General features: G+C 47.1%; 1 protein-coding gene across 4 annotated transcripts in view; it reads right to left on the bottom strand.

The window, feature by feature from the left end:
• Window positions 1–18,509, bottom strand: part of DAG1 (dystroglycan 1) — a 111,086-nt gene that overhangs the window by 25,109 nt on the left and 67,468 nt on the right. For all 4 annotated transcript variants that reach the window (XM_090021860.1, XM_090021857.1, XM_090021858.1 and 1 more), the window contains one exon: window positions 4,318–4,725. In XM_090021860.1, coding sequence (XP_089877986.1) covers window positions 4,318–4,596 — 279 coding nt within the window. In that variant the 5' untranslated portion in view covers window positions 4,597–4,725. The remainder of the gene's footprint in view (window positions 1–4,317; window positions 4,726–18,509) is intronic.

Here is an 18,509-nt window from a genome sequence, read left to right as displayed (position 1 = left end):
ACTAGGAATGAGGTAGAGTACAGACCACTTTTTTCTTATTCTCGACCTTGCTCTATTGTCCATATTAAGAGAAAATGTTTAACTGCTCTTTTGCCAGCTATTACTCAGGTTTGAGCTCTACATAGTGTAAGTTGGCCATCAAGCTCTTAATTTTTCTGAGGGGTCCACAGATACTGCACATATTTTGCTAAGTAGCTTTTGGTTTTTTAATGTTTCCAATGTTTTCTATAATAGCAAACTTGTCTCACCTTTCAAGCCAACAATCCCCCTTGCACTGACAAAGCAAATGAAATCTGCTGAGGACTGGAACAATTGCCTGCAGCCCTCCCCTGCCTTCTCTCCTCTCCAAAATGTTCTTATCTGAATTCCCCCTTCAGGCACACAGAGGCAGGAACAGCTCCAGGGGCCCAGGCCAGAAGGCTCTGCTAAGCACGGGGCTTCTGGTTGTGGGGGGGGAGAGCTGGGCTAGGCAGGCCTTGCTTCTGGGCTGCCGAGTCCTGTCAGCTTCCCCTGGGTCCTACTGTCCCTGGCTCCTGTCATCTTTGACAGGCAGCCAAGAGCAGATAAATATAAATTTTCTAAATTTTTTTTTAGAGGCCCCGCAGGCCAGGGAGAATGGGCTGGCGGGCTGGATGTGGCCCGCCCCCATCATAGCAGCATTTGTTGCCATGTCAATAAATGCTCACCCACCATCAAATTTCTAGGCCTGTGAGGCGAGATGACACTGCCTTCTGCACCAAATCACAATGGTACATGGTTGGATCTAGTGACCATGGCCGAGCCAGAACACCAGATGACACCTGGAGATTGACACTGTGCACTGACCCCACACTGAATCCAGCTTGCAGGCTGACCCTGCCTCTGGGAGCTGGTCAATGGACCAGCCTGCATCACTCATGTGGCCCACAGGGATGGAAGGTTGAGCACCACTAATGCATGAGTGTCAAACTGATCTGGCCCCAGAAGAGTGACGCAGGACCAGTCCATGGGCTGAATGAATAGCAGAGGGCTGGCCTGGCAGGTCAGATTGAGCCCATGGACCACCCCATCCTTCACATGCTGGATCCAGTACCTGTGATGCCCTCTCTAGGACTGCACTGTATGCAGCACCTGCTCTGGCCAGTCTGAGATGTGGGATGAGTGCCACATGCAGCCTAAGTCCCAGATCAGCCAGAAGAGACACCATGTGCAGTGTCAGCCCCAAACAAGTCAGAGCAAGCTCTGAATCCTGCATGCAGGGGACCCACTAATCCTCCTGACCACATGCTAGAATCAGTGCCTGCTCTTGCTGGTCCATGATTATGCTACACATGAGACCTACCCTGGGGCCTGTGCTGCATGCAACCTGCACATGCTGGATCCAGTATGTGTGGGGGGGTCCCAAACTAGCCCTTCCAGGTAGGGCCCCAAAGCAGGTGACACATGTGGTGCAGGCCCTGAGTCCAGTCCATAGAGCTGGCCCAGCATGTGCTACATGCTGCTTGTGGGTCAACTTCAGACCCTGGGCAAGCACTAGGGACCAGATGATGGGAAGCTCCATGGGCAGTATCTTTGACACCCCTAGCCTAAATACATTCCTCTTCAGAAAGGAAACCATTCTGTGGATCCTTTGAAGAATGTCCTCACACTCAGTAAAGCACAGCCACATTTGTATTAAAAATAGAATCCAGTGTTAAACTGATTTAAGTTAACCTGCTGCAGCCCAGAAACAAAGGCCTAAAACTCATTTAAAACTGACTCAAGTTGTTTAATAGGTAGAACTTGTGTTTAGATAAGCCCTCAGACAACCCCGAAAGCCATGCAGGCTTTTCTGCACCACAGAACTAATAACCAACCTCCCCCCATCTTCCTTTAAACATAGGGGTGCTCAACCTCTGGCCTGCAGGCCAAATGCAGCCCACAGAACCTTGGAATCTGGCCTGCGGGGCTGCCCCTGGGTTGGGAATGTGGTGGCAGGGAACCCCTCCTTCTTTCCCCCCCACACCTCTGCCCTTGCTTCAGGGTGTCCCCAAATACCCTTATTACCACATATGTATGCCCAATTCTCCCCAAAATCTTACATGCTCTTTTCCACATGCAGTCTCCAATCCTATGTTACTCCTCCAAGAACAGCGGGTGCGGACAGACATGAAACAAAACAAAACAAAACATAACAAAACAAACAAAAAACCCCAGCGCTTTATTGGAAGAGGAAGTCCGGTAGTGTGACCCAGCTCTGCAGCTTCTGCATAGATTGGGAACTTCAGCAGGGCTTTTGGCACTTTTATCTAAAGCTGATTCAGTCTTCTGGGCATGCACTGTGCTTGGTTCAGGGCACACTGAGCCGAACATAAAGCTCTGTTTTTTTGGTTTTTGTTTTTTTTGTTTTTTGTGGGGTTTTTTTTTGTGGGGGGGGGTGGAAGGAAGATGGTGTTCGTGTCTGTAAGCAGTCATCCTGCCCACTCCCTTCACCTTCCCATCTAAAAGGGGCAGCACTTCAGTTAGCCAGGCTGTATGGTATACAAGGAGCAAGGCTAGGGCTTCTTAGGGCACAGTTTACACCACGGACTCCACTAGAAAGCCATGTCATTTTGCCTCCAGATATCCAAGCTTTTGCCGGTCAAAGCCAAAAAGCTGATGATCTGCCTGCACATTTAATTTAATAAAGCAGATGATGTCCAGCCAGCTGTCTGGGCCACACACTGATTTTCAGAGTTGCTAAGCTCCCACAGCTCCCAAAATATACTTCAACTGGGTTTGAGTGCTTAACACCTGACAACCAGACCTGTAATTTTCACATAATAGTTGTATAGGGAAAACGGACAGCACAGCTCTACCCATAAGCGAATGCAGAAGGTAGCTTCCATCTGGGCAAGTCAGTAACCCTCCCATAGATCAAATCCTGTTGTCTTCAGTTTAAAAAATCAGTCTAGCCTCTTTTACTTCCTTTAAGTAAGGAACTCACTCCATGTTTTCTTCACCTAATATTCCATAGGTGCCAAATACACCCAGTCACTACCCCTTCCAGTATTCATTACTGCAAATAGGTCTTTTTCAGGTCTTGCTTTCATAGTCCAGCTTCCTCAGTGCTAGGACCCATACTGTATGGCATGAGAACAAGCCCGCCCACAAAAAAAAGCAGATGAGATTTGTCTCCCTTCACCCCAGCTTCCATTTGATCACTAGAAAAATATCAAATGTGTAATTCTCATATTTAAATTGGGGCTAGACGTCAGTTTCTTAACTCAAAGAATCCCAGCAAATATGGGGCTGAGAGCTACGAACCCTGCACCCTTCTAGGAGCTGTACTAAATACTGCTAGTAGTATGCAACTGTCGGCACATAAGAGATCTAAGTCAGATGCGTGATGAATCCATTTGTGGCTGATGAACCCAGAGAATGACACTGCTCGTTACTAGAAGTTCCTGCTAGCTGGATATATATGTATTTATATTTGCTAGTGTCCATCCCTCCTTTAATCTGTGTCACTTTCTTGCTTCCATCTCCTACAGTTGATATGCCTGAAAGTCTGGAGCGTAAAATACTTGCAAACACTTGAGAATAGGCTGAGATTTGATCACTGTTTCTGAACCAAGAAGAACCACCCCCCCTCCATTGTTCTCAGCAGAACCCAGAGAGAAGAGTGTCTGCAAATAAAGTCAAGAACCTCCGTCATAGAACAACAGTCTGCCCTGACAGCCTGGTCTAACACTTTGTTACCACAGTGAAGCAAAAATGTCACATTGTTACAGCATCAGCCCCAGAAAACTGTGGTTGTCTAGATCAGTAGTCTCCAAACTTTTCTGATCGCACACTCCTATCAGTAAAAAGTTTTTGAGCACGCACTCCCAATATATGTATATTTATTTATTTATTTATAAATCATAAACACATGACACGTGACTGTCTGACAGAAGGACCGAGTGAGGGCACCACTGTCAATCCGTATATTAAATATTAGTAAAGCTTAATTTCTTTCTTATTTTTTTAGATAAAAAAATAAATATAAATACAAGTTCAAATATTTTCTTCCTGCACCCCAATGGATCGTCTTGCGCACTCCCTGGGGTGCGCACACCTCACTTTGGAGACCACTGGTCTAGATCAGGAAGGTTGAGGGATACGGACCTGCAATTATTAATGCAGCAATCACGTGAGAAATAACACCTAATTCCAATTCCTTACCCAACATGTCCCCCAACCCAACACCACCTCACGTGACACATGGCAATTCCTGCAACTCCCAACAGTAAGACATAAAGGTCTGGATACAATCAGGATTCTTGTAAAGGGCATGACATCAAGCAGTCAAGGCTGAGGGGTTGATGCATCTCTCACCTGAACCATTTCTCCATTGGAAGCAATTAAATCTGTTGGGATGGTGGCTCTGAAGAAGCGGCCTACCACAGCAGAGCTGTCTGGAATCCCCACCACTGCTGGGATAGTCTCTCGGAGATCCGACAGCACAGAATGCATAGAGGCCTCTAACTGGTTTTCCCAGTCCTGTACTTCTGAGGGCTCACTGGGCCAATGGCACTGAATATAGGCAGACATCAGTAATGCTGTAAGCAAAGTCCTCCCCAGCAGAGGGGGCAGCAGTAAAAATCCAACAGTCATCCTTACTGAAGACTTCAATTATTGAATTCCACTCAGAAAGGAAGCAACAGGGGGCCCTGCAAGTCACGTGGAGGCTGTGTGGGATCCTCAAGCCCTTCACAGTAACTTCATCCTGGGAGTCTCAGGAACCTGAAGAAAGAAAAGGAAGCCAAGTCAACACATGAATTGTCTTTGCAAGAGGCCTGAGTGGTATTTAGGCTAACCAGCTGGCCAGTATATGGAAGCCTCTTCTTATTAGCTGGAAAACCACCTGCTTAATGACTTTACTGTCCCTTCATCAGCTTTCCAGAATAGGTACAAGAGACTGTGGTACCTATCAATAAAGAGAGCAGCAACCTTTTAGTAGCACATGCTTTTCTACTGCTGTGCACGCACACACTAAAAAAAACAGGAGCTGCCCCCTACTTCTGAAACTGCCCCTTGCCCCAAACCACATGCTGCTGTGGGAGCCAGAGCACCACACAATTCAGCGAGGAACACCACTGAGGAAAGTGACAGACAACATGTGAGCAGGAGGGGGAGGTGCAGTGACAGACGCTACGGTGGAACTGGGTGACCTTTCAAGGAAAGTTGCAGTCAGGCTGGAACATTAATGAATTCCAGTGTTAATTATACAAAGAGTACTTTATGGGCCTTATGGGTAGGCAACTATGGTCACGGGGTGCAACACACACATGCCATAAGGCCAGAAGAATCACTGATAGCAGGAATCTGCCACCTTGACAGCCTGGAGCAAGATGGATGCTTCTGTTTCCCAGGCTTATGAGCCCCATGTCTCAGAAGGTCTTGCCCAAGTCAGTGGTGCTGCAGGAAGAGGCAGAGGCAGGTGGGCAGGGCACAGTCTAGTGGGGAGATGAAGCAACACAGTGCACCAGGCAGGCAGGCAGCACCCTACCCAGCTCCTTCTGAGCAGCAGCTGGAGATTAGGGGTGGGCTGAGCACTGCTCTTCCTGCCTGGGTGCAGGGGGGAGGAAGAGAGAAAAGAACACTGCTGCAAGTGCAGGTAGTTCATACATGCATGTATGTGCATGCATGTTGCACCCTTGACCATGGTGCCCTGCGTGGTCACCCACCCATAAGGCTAGTCCTGCCCATCCCCTCTTTCACAGTCCCCTTTCTCCCTCTAACTTCTTTTTCACTACCTTTTAACTCTCACTCTGCCTGTGTTGCCCCCTCCCCCCCTCCCATTTCAGCCCTCCAGTCTTGGCTCACAGCTTCTATTGTCATGTGCAGTGAGGGGCTGAAGCAGCAGAGATATCAAAGCAACTCCTAAAGTATTCTGGTCCCTCTGGCTATTCCTGCTTGCCCAAGAACAGGAATGAGAAGTGAGCTCATTAGTAAAATGCAGAGAAGAAAGCAGTATATGCTGCTCTGCAGGCAACGGGATTGGCAAGCTGAATCAGGAATACCGACTTTATCCGCCTGCAGTGCAGCAAGGAAGCCCTTAGCCTCTAACACAGGGTGGCACAGCAGGTCTTTGCAGCTCCTAGGTCTCTGAATACAAACCGTATTTATCTTCAGTCATCCCAAATGTGCACTCTCAACATGCATCAAGCTCTTCTAACTGACCCAGGAACTACTCCATGCACAGACCCTGCAGCAGCAAGGAGCAAGCAATTCTTCTGCTTCTAGCCTCATGTGTGTCACAGATGCAATGGACCCTGTGCTTTGCAATAACACTACAAGGTAGAAAGCTGAACCGCCAGGAGACCACCGAGCAAATATACAGACTGGAATGGTGAGACAGCTCTAAGCCTTGTCCACATTGGGACCAGAACCCCACTATTTACTGCTAATTTAACCTCACTGCAGTACCCTCAGTACAACCCCCACATAGTATTGGACAGTGTCCAAAATTCTTCTAATGGAAAGGCTTTGAGTTTTGCTGCTTGCACCTAACATGATTCCTTGGACAATGTTGACTTTTTTTAAACCACAACCATGTTGAAGAATTAACCAATGGGGTTACCATATAGCCAGGTTTTCCCAGACATGTCTTCTTTTTAGATCCTATGATCTCCATCTGGGCAGTTTTTAAAAAATATGATTATATATCTGGGATTTTAGTCAGTTCAACTTCTAAGTTCTTCCAGGCTTGCTCTAGTAAGCAGTGCTTGACATTGGGGGGAGTGCGGGAGGGCTAATGGAAGTAGTGCATGCACACACATAGCTGGCATAGGCGGTGGAAGTAGCCCTGGCAGCTGGATATAGGTAAGTCGGGGCGGGGCTGGAAGGCCAGGGCCTGGGGACTTTTCCAGGGAGAGAGACAGAGAGTGTGTGCGCACGTGTGCAGCGAGTGTGGGGGGGGGGGGGTTTGGTTGCCCGCTGGTGCTGCAGCAGGGCAGGGGGTACATGCCTGCCCCTCCAGCGGGGAAGGGGGACACACACCCTTCAGGGCAGCAGGGAGCTGCATGGCCCGGCTGGCTTGCTCAGTGGCGGGGCAGCTGGGAGACACTACAGAGTTGGAGGCAACGGGGGGCTGTGGGTCAGGAATGTGGGGCACTGGCAGTGTGGGATGGTACTGTGGCTTGGGAGTGAGGGGCAACAGAATGGGCAAGTGCAGGACACTGGCATATCACTGCCCTCCCCCCGCCGCATGCGTGCATGCACATGACAGGTGTCCTCTTTTTTGGAACTGGAAATATGGTAACCCTCACAGTGGTAATTTTTAAAGCACAAATCTGAACTCAGCCTACCAGTCAGGTAAGCCATTGCCAAACTCCACTAACAACAGCTATGTTTGACCCAATTCAGTTCCTATCTCACTCTGGACAATTAGTCACTGAGCAAGGGAATCAAGGGTTTCTTTTAGAGCCCTGAATGTTGGCAGTCAAATGCCCTCTGCCACCCTTCCTGAACATCTCATCTCTAGCTAGAGTTTACATTTTCTTCCTCCTCTTACCTAGGGATCTCAGACTGTATTTTTCCCCCTCCAGGCAATAATGATATTACCTTTAACTAAATATACGGTAACTAAAACAAGGAAAATTCTAGGGAATGCAAAGCAATGTGCAGTTTTCACATGTATTAGCAGGCTGGCATATACCCTAGGGAAGGAATGTCTTCAGGAGGTGCCTGCTGCCTGTTTACAATGGAAGTTAGATATTGTGCACAGCAGATATCTCCATTGTAGAGTTCTTCACCAGAGGGAAAAGGACTACTCTACCCCACAGCCAATCAATTCCAACTCCATTTCAGCTGCAAATGGCCCATACGAGACACTGGTCAGCCCTTTTATCACATACCTAGGCAGCTGCGCACTAGCGAAACGCCCATCCTGTACAGTAGTTTCTACACTTCACCAGGACTTCATAGATTAATAGATGCTAGGGTCAGAAGGGACCTTAAACAGACAGAGTCCAACCCCCTGGCTAGGCAGGAAAGAGTGCTGGGGTCAAATGACCCCAGCCAGATGCCTATCCAGCCTTCTCTTAAAGACCTCCAAGGTAGGGGAGAGGACAAACTCCCTTGGAAACCCATTCCAAATTCTGGCCACCCGTAGCATGAAGAAGTTTTTCCTGACATCTAGCCTTAATCTGCTCTCTGTCAGTTTGTGACCATTGTTCTTTGTTACCACAAGAGGCGCCCTGATGAACAGAGCATCTCTGATCCCTTGCTGCATCCCCCTAATGAATTTGTAGGCGGCCACAAGATCATCTCTCAGCCTTCTCTTGAGGAGGCTGAAGAGGTTCAGGTCCCTCAGTCTCTCCTCAGAGCTGGTCATGTAAGCCCCTGACCATGAGTAGCTCTCCTCTGCACCCTCCCAAGTCTATCAAATCCTTCTTGAAGTATGGGGTGTGGATGGCACCTGCACTTTCAGTGCCCAGGCAAGCTCTGCTGCACATATCCTGCATCTGCCCTCACCACCCCCCACCCCAGCTCCCAGGACCTAGCAGGTAGCCCCCTACCCCCACAAGCACACACTATACCCCTCACACCCATCCCACACAATATACAAGAGTAAGACTTTATTTTGAACTATTATTCAATTGCCTCTATATATGCTACTAGAAAAAACAAAGCAAGACAAAAAAATTTTGAAATAAAATTAAAATGTTACAGATGTTTGATTTTTAGTATATGATTTTTTATCTGTAACTTGTTAAAATGATATCTTCTGAAAGGTTGTATGTGCACAGCCCTTGACAGCTCAACCAAACTTGCTAAAAAGTGGCCCTTCAGCCAAATTAATTGCCTACCCCTGCACTAGAATATGGCGAGTATAACAGCTGTGGCTTATTGACTTATGTTCTACCAGCAAAAAGATACTTCTCACAGTTCGCTTGTGAAGGGGACTGGGTTCTCCTATCCTGAGTCTGGGGAGGTAGCTGATTTAGTATAGCTATCATTGTAAAACAGAGCTACGTTTACTCCCAACCATCCCTATGTATTGCAGACCTGCTAAGTGTTGTGCAAGCCACGTAAGCCAGGACATGGTTCTTTCAGGATTGGAAAAAGTAGCATCCAGCAGTATCAGAGTGAAGATAAGAGAAAGCTACACCACTCATAGTAGCTTAAAAAGCAACACTACCAACATTTTCAGAATGAACTGTTTTTAAAACAGGAGGAATGACTCATACAAATAAAGACCTATTAGCTCAGGGACCCTCGATTATTTCAGGCAGAGGGCTGCTTACCAAGTTTTGGCAAGCTGTCAAGGGCCACATGGGTAGCCCCTCCCCTTGACAGGTGCCCCACCCTCTGGTTGCCATCTTGTGACCAGAAGTCTGACCTCCTACCCCTGACCTTTGCCACCAGAAGTCCCTCCCCTTGCCCCTGGAAGTACTCCTTTCAGCAAGGGGTTGTGCCATCTCAGAACGAGAAAAATACCAAATGATATTTTAAAAAGCAATTATCTACAACATTTATTAATTTGATTTAAAAAATATTTTTTCCTGATTTATATGCGTTTGTGTAGTGTACACAGAGGTGACTGCACAATAGCTTAAAATGAAGCCTGATTCTTGTATATTGTGGGGGGTGGGTATAGGTTTATGAGGACTGTAAGTGTGTGGGTATGTGGGGTGTGGGGGGGTATGGGGGGAGGGTGGCTGGGGTTTGTGTATGGCAGTGCGAGAGGAGGCATAGGTGCATGTGTATGGAGGGGTATGCGTGTGGGACTCATCCTATGAACACACACACACACACACACACACACACAGCCCCATGCCCACAGACACACACATACTCTGCCCCTGTTCCTGCCGACACGTGAGCACACACACATACACACCCCTATCAGCATGGTCCCATGCTCCACAGTCCAGGGATGCAGCTCAGAGCCACAACCAAGTGGTGCTAGAGCAGGGTGGGGGCAAGAAAGCAAAGAGCTGGCTGGGGGTGGGCGGGGCTGGGCTGCTCCAGCCTGCAAGCCTGCTGAGGGCTCCCTCTGGGTCCTACTGCCCCTGGCCCCCCCCAACTTTGCCAGGGAGCCAGGGCAAATAAACATTAATTTACTAAATATTTAGGGGCTCTGCAGGCTAGATAGAATGGCCTGGCGGGCTGTATTTTGCCCGCCCCTGTATTAACTGGACTTTGATAGTTTGTAATGTCTTAGAACAGATACTGAAGGAACAAAAATTCAGAAGCTATGGAAGCAAGCCGGAAAGTATGGACAATATGGAAATAACCACAATTATTGGGCAAAATAATAGATGTCTTTGATAACAGCAATGCTAACAGCTTAGTTTACCTAGATTTAAGCAAAGCTTTTCATACAGAGCCTCGCAGAATATTGGCTAACGTGAAGAGAATGGGAATCAACGCTACAATCATAAACTGAATAAGTAGTTTGCCTAAGAGATACTACAGTGGGTTATGTTTAAAGGTGACTTTTACTAGCAACAGCTCTCTCTAGTCAACATTCCCCAATGAGCATTCTTGGGACATATCCTGTTTAACATGCATCAGCAACATTTGTTAGGGAACTAGGAGTGTCCTCATGAAATCGGCACACAACACTAAAGCCGGGGTATAATGCCAATGTGCAAAAGGACCATATTATTATGCAAGAAGATTTAGCTAATCCTGTGGAATGGAACATTACATTCCAATTCTAAAGTCAGGAACCCATTGCAGGGTTATGTAGGTAGCAGATCATGGCTCTGCCCTGGAGCCACACTGCCATACCCCCATGATCCCAGCCTCGCTCACCTGTCCTACTCCTGAACACCATTCCCCACCCACCCATGGCCCCATTCCATCCACCTGGCTATGCCCTGTCCACGTGGGTCCCGCCCCTGGAGGTGGGTGCGGGGCAGCTGGGCTGGGTCCAGCAGCAGCCAGAAGGAGCTGCCGTCAGCAGGGATGCCAGAAGGCGAGTCTGGCCTCTGTGCCACCCCAGCCCTGCTGCACACATGACGGCAACAGGACAAGCCACATACACTGCAGCTAGCCACATGCACTACAGCCTGGGCTGCCCCCTGGTAAAGCAGAAGGACTGCAGCAGCCAATATCCCGCTTCTGTAAAAGGCTGTTAATAAACGCTTGGAAGATCTCAGGAAGAGGGCCATGCCTCCTGCTACAGAGGAAGACAAACACCCCCCCCCCAGTCCATACCAATCTAATCATGGGGTAAAATTCCTTCCTGACCCCAAATGTGGCAATCAGTTTGCCCTGAGCGGAGGGCAAGACTTTCTAGCCAGGAATTTCCATCAAAGTCCCAGCAGCAGCACTGGCATATCCCAGTCAAAATCCCCAGCCTTGACTGCAGCCAACACCCAATGCCTCTGAGAAGGCTTAAAACAGCCCTGACCAGTGTATCAGAAAGTAGGGGGCAAGGAAGAGGGAAGGTGGGATTCCCTCCCAGTCCCATGAGGCAACAAGGAAAGTCAAGAAACATGGGAAATACCCATAGTAGAACATACACACAGCTATGAGTAGATCATCCCTGGCCAGTGACCATCTGACCTTAAATGCCTCCAGTGATAAAGAATTGGCAACTTCCCTAGGCAGTCTATTCCACGCCCTCACTGTTCTACCGGTAAATAGACTGATTCATAGATCATAAGGCTGGAAGGGACCTTGGAAAATCATTGAGTCCAGCCCCCTGCACCAAGCAGGAAAGACAGGTGCAGTCAGGTGACCCCAGCAAGGTGACTGTGTAGTCCAGGCTTGTCCAACCTACAGCCCACAGGCTGCCATGAGGCCCTCCAAGCCATTTTCTGAGGCCTGAGGTGCTGCAACAGGAAACGAAAGTAAACACTGTACTTCCATTTCGGGGGGGGGGAGGGGTGTGTGTGTGTGATGTGATGCTGCTTCCTGTGAGGTCTTCGACTATGGCTCGCCGGCCCACTGGGTGAAGTTCAGGATCCGGCCCCACATTCAAAAAGTTTGGACACCCCTGGTCTAGTCTCCTCTTGATGATTTCCTGGGTAGGTGATTGTACCACCTCTGGAGGGAGCTTATTCCACAGTCTGGACACCCTGAATACGGAGAAGTTTTTTCTGATGTTGAGCGTGAATCGATTTTCTAGGAGTTTGTGGCCATTACTCCTGGTTTTCCCCTCGGGTGCCCTGGTGAACAGTTGCTCACTGAGCCTTTGATGTACTCCCTTAGTGTAGCAGTAAGCTGCTACCAGGTCCCCTCTAAAGAAATGTTTCTATTGGTGCACCCCTACAAGAGATTTTTGGGGCCGATACCAATAGCCGGTTTTTAAGGAGGCATATCAGCCAATACCAATCCAAACTCCAATACCAGCCTGGCAGCCTGAAGCACGTAAGTCTGGTGGGGTGAAAGAGGCGGGGAGGGGCATGGGAGGGAGGCAGATCAAGGCTCTTGCAGTGAGAGAGGAGTGGGGCTGGGGCAAGAGCTGCCCAGCTGGGATGGGGCAGGATGGAACTGCGGCTCGTCTGGGGGGTGCAGGGACTCCCACCAGTGCGTGCTGCTCCTCCATGAGCTGCTCATCCTGCCGTTCATCCAGGAGGGTATGGGGAGGGAAGGGGGCGTGTACCCCTGGATCTGTATGGACCAGGGTCGGGGCTGCGCCAAGTTCTTCCCAGCAGTGGGGCTGGGCTGGGCTGGGCTGGGCTGTGCTCAGGGCAGGCAGCAGCAGCGCTGGGAGGGGGGGTGAGGGCGCTGCAGCGAATTGTAGGTGGCTGCAGCCCCACCCTCTGTAGCCCTCTCTCAGCGCCACTGCCTCCCACCCAAAGCGCAGCCCCCACCGAAGAGCCCACCCTACCTCATCCCATGCATATCCAGGGGCACCCCTCTCCCCCATGCCCTCCCAGACAAGCGGCAGGAACCACTGTATGAGCAGCGCATAGCAGTGCGAGCTGCCCTCCCGCAGACAAGCCATGGCTTCATCCTGTGCCCACCCCACCACAGCTAATTCACTGAAACTTTAAGCTATTAGTCCATGTCCTACTGTCTACAGCAATAAGTAATAAAGTCTTTGAGAAATGTTATTACCATTGAATAAAAAGACCAAGTATGACTGTCCTGGAGCATGACATGTTAGTTCTGCAGCAAGGTGAACTTTAAGAAGTAAAATGCTAACCACACCCATTTTAGGAGCAGATTATAGTTTAAATTCTTCGGCAGTGGGATCTGCACCATGTCAACAGTATCCTGACCCGCTCAAAATGGAGACACTTCCATTTACAAAATGTATTTCCCTGGTGTAAAGTTTCCTGCTCTAAGAATTTCCTGAATCTACAGGGAGCAATCAGTCAGTACCACTGAACTAGGCAGCCACTATCCAGACTGTCAGAATGCAGGCTTGGATGCAGAATTTGACAGTGGTTCTGAAATGTTTAGGCAGATGGCATGTGTATGGGAGGTTAGAGGGAAATCCATAGTAGGTCCAATAGCCAAAACAGCTAGCAAGGAACTATCATGATAGCCAAAGGTTTGTTCATCTGATTTTAGGTATTATCCCGGGAACCCACAGAAGTTTGAGATCATGGAAGTAAAGAGGTATCCGACAGGGATCCAGGGTATAGGTTTCCCATGAAACAGATGTTCCAACACCTGGCATTGTCCTTGGTGACAACTATAGCTGGGGAGGAATGGGTTACTTTGACTAGAATAACCTCTACAACTGCCACATGCAATTTGTCACCACAATTCTGCTCCGTCTGCTAGAATGTTTCTGACTCACTGGAAGGTGTAATTAGTGTGGCCATCCCATGTTGAAAGACACCTTGCTCAGAACACGAGAGCTTCCAAAAACAAAGACTTATACAGTAGGTAACTATGGTAGATCACTGATGTGTAACCTATTAGGATTATTCTGACACTTCTACAGAAAATTAGTAGGAATGCTATGCAGGCTAACCTGATAAGAGTGTATAGAACCATATAATCTTGAAACCGTCATACTGAATGTAATAGTTTGAGTGCTTGTAATAACTGCCCATTAGCCAGTTTAGAAAAAAGGCAAGGTTCATCTTCTTATCTAGGCTCACTGCTGTTTTTGCCTATGTGCTGAATGTCTTGGATCTGAATTTTATCTCTAGAGGCCTTTAACAAAGTTAACCTAAAAATGATCCTTAAACAAACATTCTGAGAGATCAAAATGTAGGGGCTGTTGAAAGCGGGTTAGGGAGAGAGATCACCGCAGTGTTGTGGGAAATCTCCAAAAAGCAAGAATACAAACTGACCACCCAGCAAAAATCTGTTAAGTAAGATCCCAGCCCAATTTGGGAGTGGTGACAGGTTTGGGTAGGAGGGTCCCAAGATGGTAACCCACCCAGTATATAACCTGTAACCTACAGTCCCAATTTGGAGGTAACCTCACTTGCAGAACACCGAAAGAAGAATCGCAAGTGTAGGCCGGATCAGACTGATCACCTGAACCACCCTCTCCATGAACAAGAACGCCCAAGTGGGACCAAAGGAAGGGGACCTGTTCCTATCACTGCTGAGACCAACCCTAAAACCATAACTAAAGAATGAAAGTATATCTGGGGATTTTGTTTCTTGGAATTCTAGGATTGTAAGTATACCATGAGAAATAACCTTTACTTGTAATTGTAGTTGTTTCTGTAATACTAATTCTTATAGCATTGTTTGGGAAGGATTTCTTAAAGCTAAGCAGTGTTATATGTGTAGCAAGGAATTTTAAAATAAAATTGTGTTGTATGAATTAAGTGTGCAATCACTATGAAATCGTGCAATCAACCAAATACTCCCCCAACCAGGCGCATCAAATGAATCAGTAAGTTGTGTGAGATCTCTCTTTATTCCATAACCCTTTACAGACAGAAACCATGAATCTTGCATGAGAAAGTGATTCAGGCTGGCATCCCAGTATATCCAAACATCACTCCTTTCCTGGTACCACTCTCTGGCAGATGTGCTGCTGCCTCAAATCCAGAGTTCCCATCACAACAGATTAAAAACTAGAGATCCCTCTGATCTAGTCTGACCTCCTGCATCACAGGCTGATGTTTCATTTATTAATTAGTGGAGTATCTTTCTCTAAAACAGAATCATAACACAACCCTTAAGTTGCTCAAATAGTTAATTACTCTCAACTTTAAAAAACTGCATCTTATTTCTAGTCAAAATTTCTCTAACATCACCTTTTAGCTACTGCTACCTATTATACCTGTGCCAGATTTTTTTTTAGAGTTCTCTACTTACGATGGTTGAGAGAATCTGTGCCTTAAAACATAAGGAATTCTAGTGGGAGAACAGGAACAGAACATGATCTAAGCCAGTGGTCTCTCAACCCTTTTGATTCTCCCTTCCCCCCACCCCCGTGCACTTGTATTCTATTTCCCTCTCTTTCTTACCGTCTGCTTTCTGCAAGTCCTTTCACAGCATCTGATGAAGGGAGCCTCAGCTCATAAAAACTTGTGCTATATATAGCTACTCTGGTTAGTTTATAAGGAGAAAATCTACCCTGCCTTCTACTTATCTAGGAGCACAAGGAAATGCAGGATATATGTATGATATTGATGGACACTGTCCATCAAGTAAAAAAACAAAACAAAACAAAAAACAGAAAACAGTTTTGTGCACTAAGCACATATATACCTGCAGCAGGATACATATTGAGATGGGCTTGAAGAATATTACTCTTTACCTGCTAGGTCCTACAAGGGGATATTTTAAAGTCAGTGAAACATGAGAAAGGAAGGCTATGCAGACAGAACTGGGATAGGGCAAGACCAGATAGAAATAGACTCACATTGGCAGTCTGTAAGTTTTATGCTCAGACTGGACCCTGTCATTCAGAGATAAAATTGATGATCACAAGTGCTGTTCCCACACGGTGTACTGATGAAGGTAATTACCATATTTACTCCAATCCAAGACAAGGTTCCACCCCCCCTTTCAACAAAAGACCTTAATCTTGGATTCAGGTACAAGGTGGAGGGGTGGCATGGTGCCTGCTGCAGCTCTGACAAGGCTGTGGGAAGCAGGTGGAAGCAGAAGCTGCAGGAAGAGACAGAGACTGTAGGCAGAGGCAAGGTTGCAGGGAGCAGGTGTGGGCGCAAGGCAGGCAGGAGGCAGAAACTGCAGCAAGGGGCAGAGGCTGTGAGGAGCAGGCAGCAGGGCCAGAGCTGGCAAGGGTGTCACACCACCTGGGGGCAAGCTGCAGGGAGCACAAGTAATGTGGGGTACCCATCTCTCCAGCTGCCTGCCCCCTGCTGCTGCTTGCCTTAGCGCAGTGGTGGGAGGGACTAATTTAAGACGGCACTCCAAGAATTAGATTCTGTGTGTGGACAGTAATGAAAAAAAATGTAGTTTTTTTATATGTAAAATATAATTATTTAAGGGGAATCTTAAATTCAAAGTGGTCCTGGATTTGGGCAAATACAGCGTTTATTCCCAGGTGGTTTTAAAAGACAAGGCAGAACTGAACTTCTTGTGTGTTCAAGTAAAGGAAGTTCTCCTTTTTATCCACCAATTTTAGAAGAATCCCAAGAGTAAAGGAGGGGAAAGCATTGTAACAGTAGGTTGGAGTTGTCCAAAACAGACACCTTTCCCTCACTGTCAGATGCAGTCATTCCTGCAAAAACGAGACAAAAAACCCCCTCAGTCCAGTTCAAGCCCTGAGGTCAATCTATTTGCTCAGGTACAGAATTCAGATGCGTGGATTACAGTAACTGACTGCTGCCAGCAGACAGTTGTCACTGAATCTAGGGAGTAGCAACCCCAGGAAATAGTCCTTGAATTCTCTGCTCCGAAGAAGAATGAGATAAATTACATGGAGTTGGAATGACTTATACTGAAGGCTGAACTTACCTGAGTTCCTAATTACCAACATACATGCCGAATAGAAACATTAAACAACTAGCCTCCTACCAGGAAAATGAATGCAGGCTCCTCCAAAATGAACCAGAGTAATATTTCAAGAAAGAAGTCTTTGCTTCTTTGAAGACGCCTCCTGTGGGTCTCCATAACAGGATTCCCCAGCGTGAGTTCTGCCAGCTGCTCTGCCTGTGAATACTGAAGCAACAAACACGCAAAGCATGGTGGAACCAAGCAGTCAGCCAAGCGCACACAACCAAGACAACACTCCTGCACAAATTCCACCCTTGAAATTCCACAGCTGCCATAGTCCATCAGACAAACTGGGCTCTTCAGTAAAAAAAGGCTCCCACATGGAGATAGATGGAACATGTGGGATAGACATGGACCCAGGGTGGCATTTAGATGATACAAGTGAAGTCTCTTGGCAGGAAGTATGTCACTCCCTGAGAGACTATATCTAGACTGCTGGGATAGGCAGATCGCTATAAGCCATGGTATGCTTTATATTGCTAGGCAAGAGATAAACTAAGCTCAGGCTCAGCATCCAAGTTCTTGCCAGCTTCACACCCTGACACTGCTGGGAAAGTGCTTTTGGGAAGGGCCAGCACCACTATATCTGGGACAGAAGAGTAGGCTGGTTTGCCACTATGTGGTCAGAGGCTAAGGTTAGCAAAGCAGCAAGCAGACTTGCAGGGAAGGGCAGTAAAAGCTTCTCTTGCCAGCAGAAAAGGCAATAAGATTTTGTAGCCAGGAGTTAAAGCCTGACAAAGTCAAACTGAAAGATGTAGCTAGCTGTGTTTAGTTGAAAATCAAGCAGAAGGCAGGGTAGATTTGCACATTATAGACTAACTAAATTAGAGACATATAAATAGCACAAGCCTGCATGAGCTGGAACATTGATGAACTGAGCTACAGCTCATGAAAGCTTGTGCTATATAATCTCAAAATTCACTTACTCTATAAAGTACAAAGTCAAATCAGAAATAAAATGCATTTTTTTTTAAACTGTTAGGGAAATTAACTAGAATCTCACCAAAATCCAAGGCATCCTCCATCACTCAGTCTTATATTGACATGGGCTGTCCTAAATTTGCTGTACTTCCTCATTCAAGAAATTTGGAAATTGATGCAGGAATTGGTGGCTGAAGTTCTGGCCTGTGCTACTGCAGTAGATCAGATTACATCAAATTTTGTCCTTTCCGGCCTTAAGATCTGTGACTGACAACAAAGAGTAAAAGGCAGGTCTCTGTAGAAGGATGGTGCACCAAGGCAAAGAAAGAAAAAAATAAAGATCCCAGAAGACGCCTCTATCCAGAAGTGTTTATTTAAAATGGAGATTTCTTGGCAATCCTGGATCACACAACAATTATTAGCAATCCAGGAGGATGACAGCTCTCCCAAGGCCACGAGTTAGGAACACCCACCTGTCCCACTGAGGTTAAAAACAGACAACCAGACCTTACAGACTGACAAGCCCACTGCCCCATATAAGCATGTGTGAATTATTTGAATTAACACTGTGAACAATCATGTCCAATTGCTATTTAAACTTAGTGTGTAAGAAGGCTGTGCCACATCTGTTTTGATGTCATATCCTGTCAGTTGCTTGTTTTTACCTCTAATTACCTCTAAAGCAAAGGCCAGTGACTTCTAGGCTGTTTTATTGGTCATGGTTCAAAGATCAGCACACAAAGCACCGCTTAGTT

The sequence above is a fragment of the Crocodylus siamensis genome, chromosome 11 (assembly GCF_052110815.1).
Source record: "Crocodylus siamensis isolate JL-2025a chromosome 11, ASM5211081v1, whole genome shotgun sequence".
NCBI lineage: Eukaryota > Metazoa > Chordata > Crocodylia > Crocodylidae > Crocodylus > Crocodylus siamensis.
The sequence above is the reverse complement of the archived record's forward strand: the minus strand, read 5'-3'. Positions and strand labels throughout refer to the sequence as shown.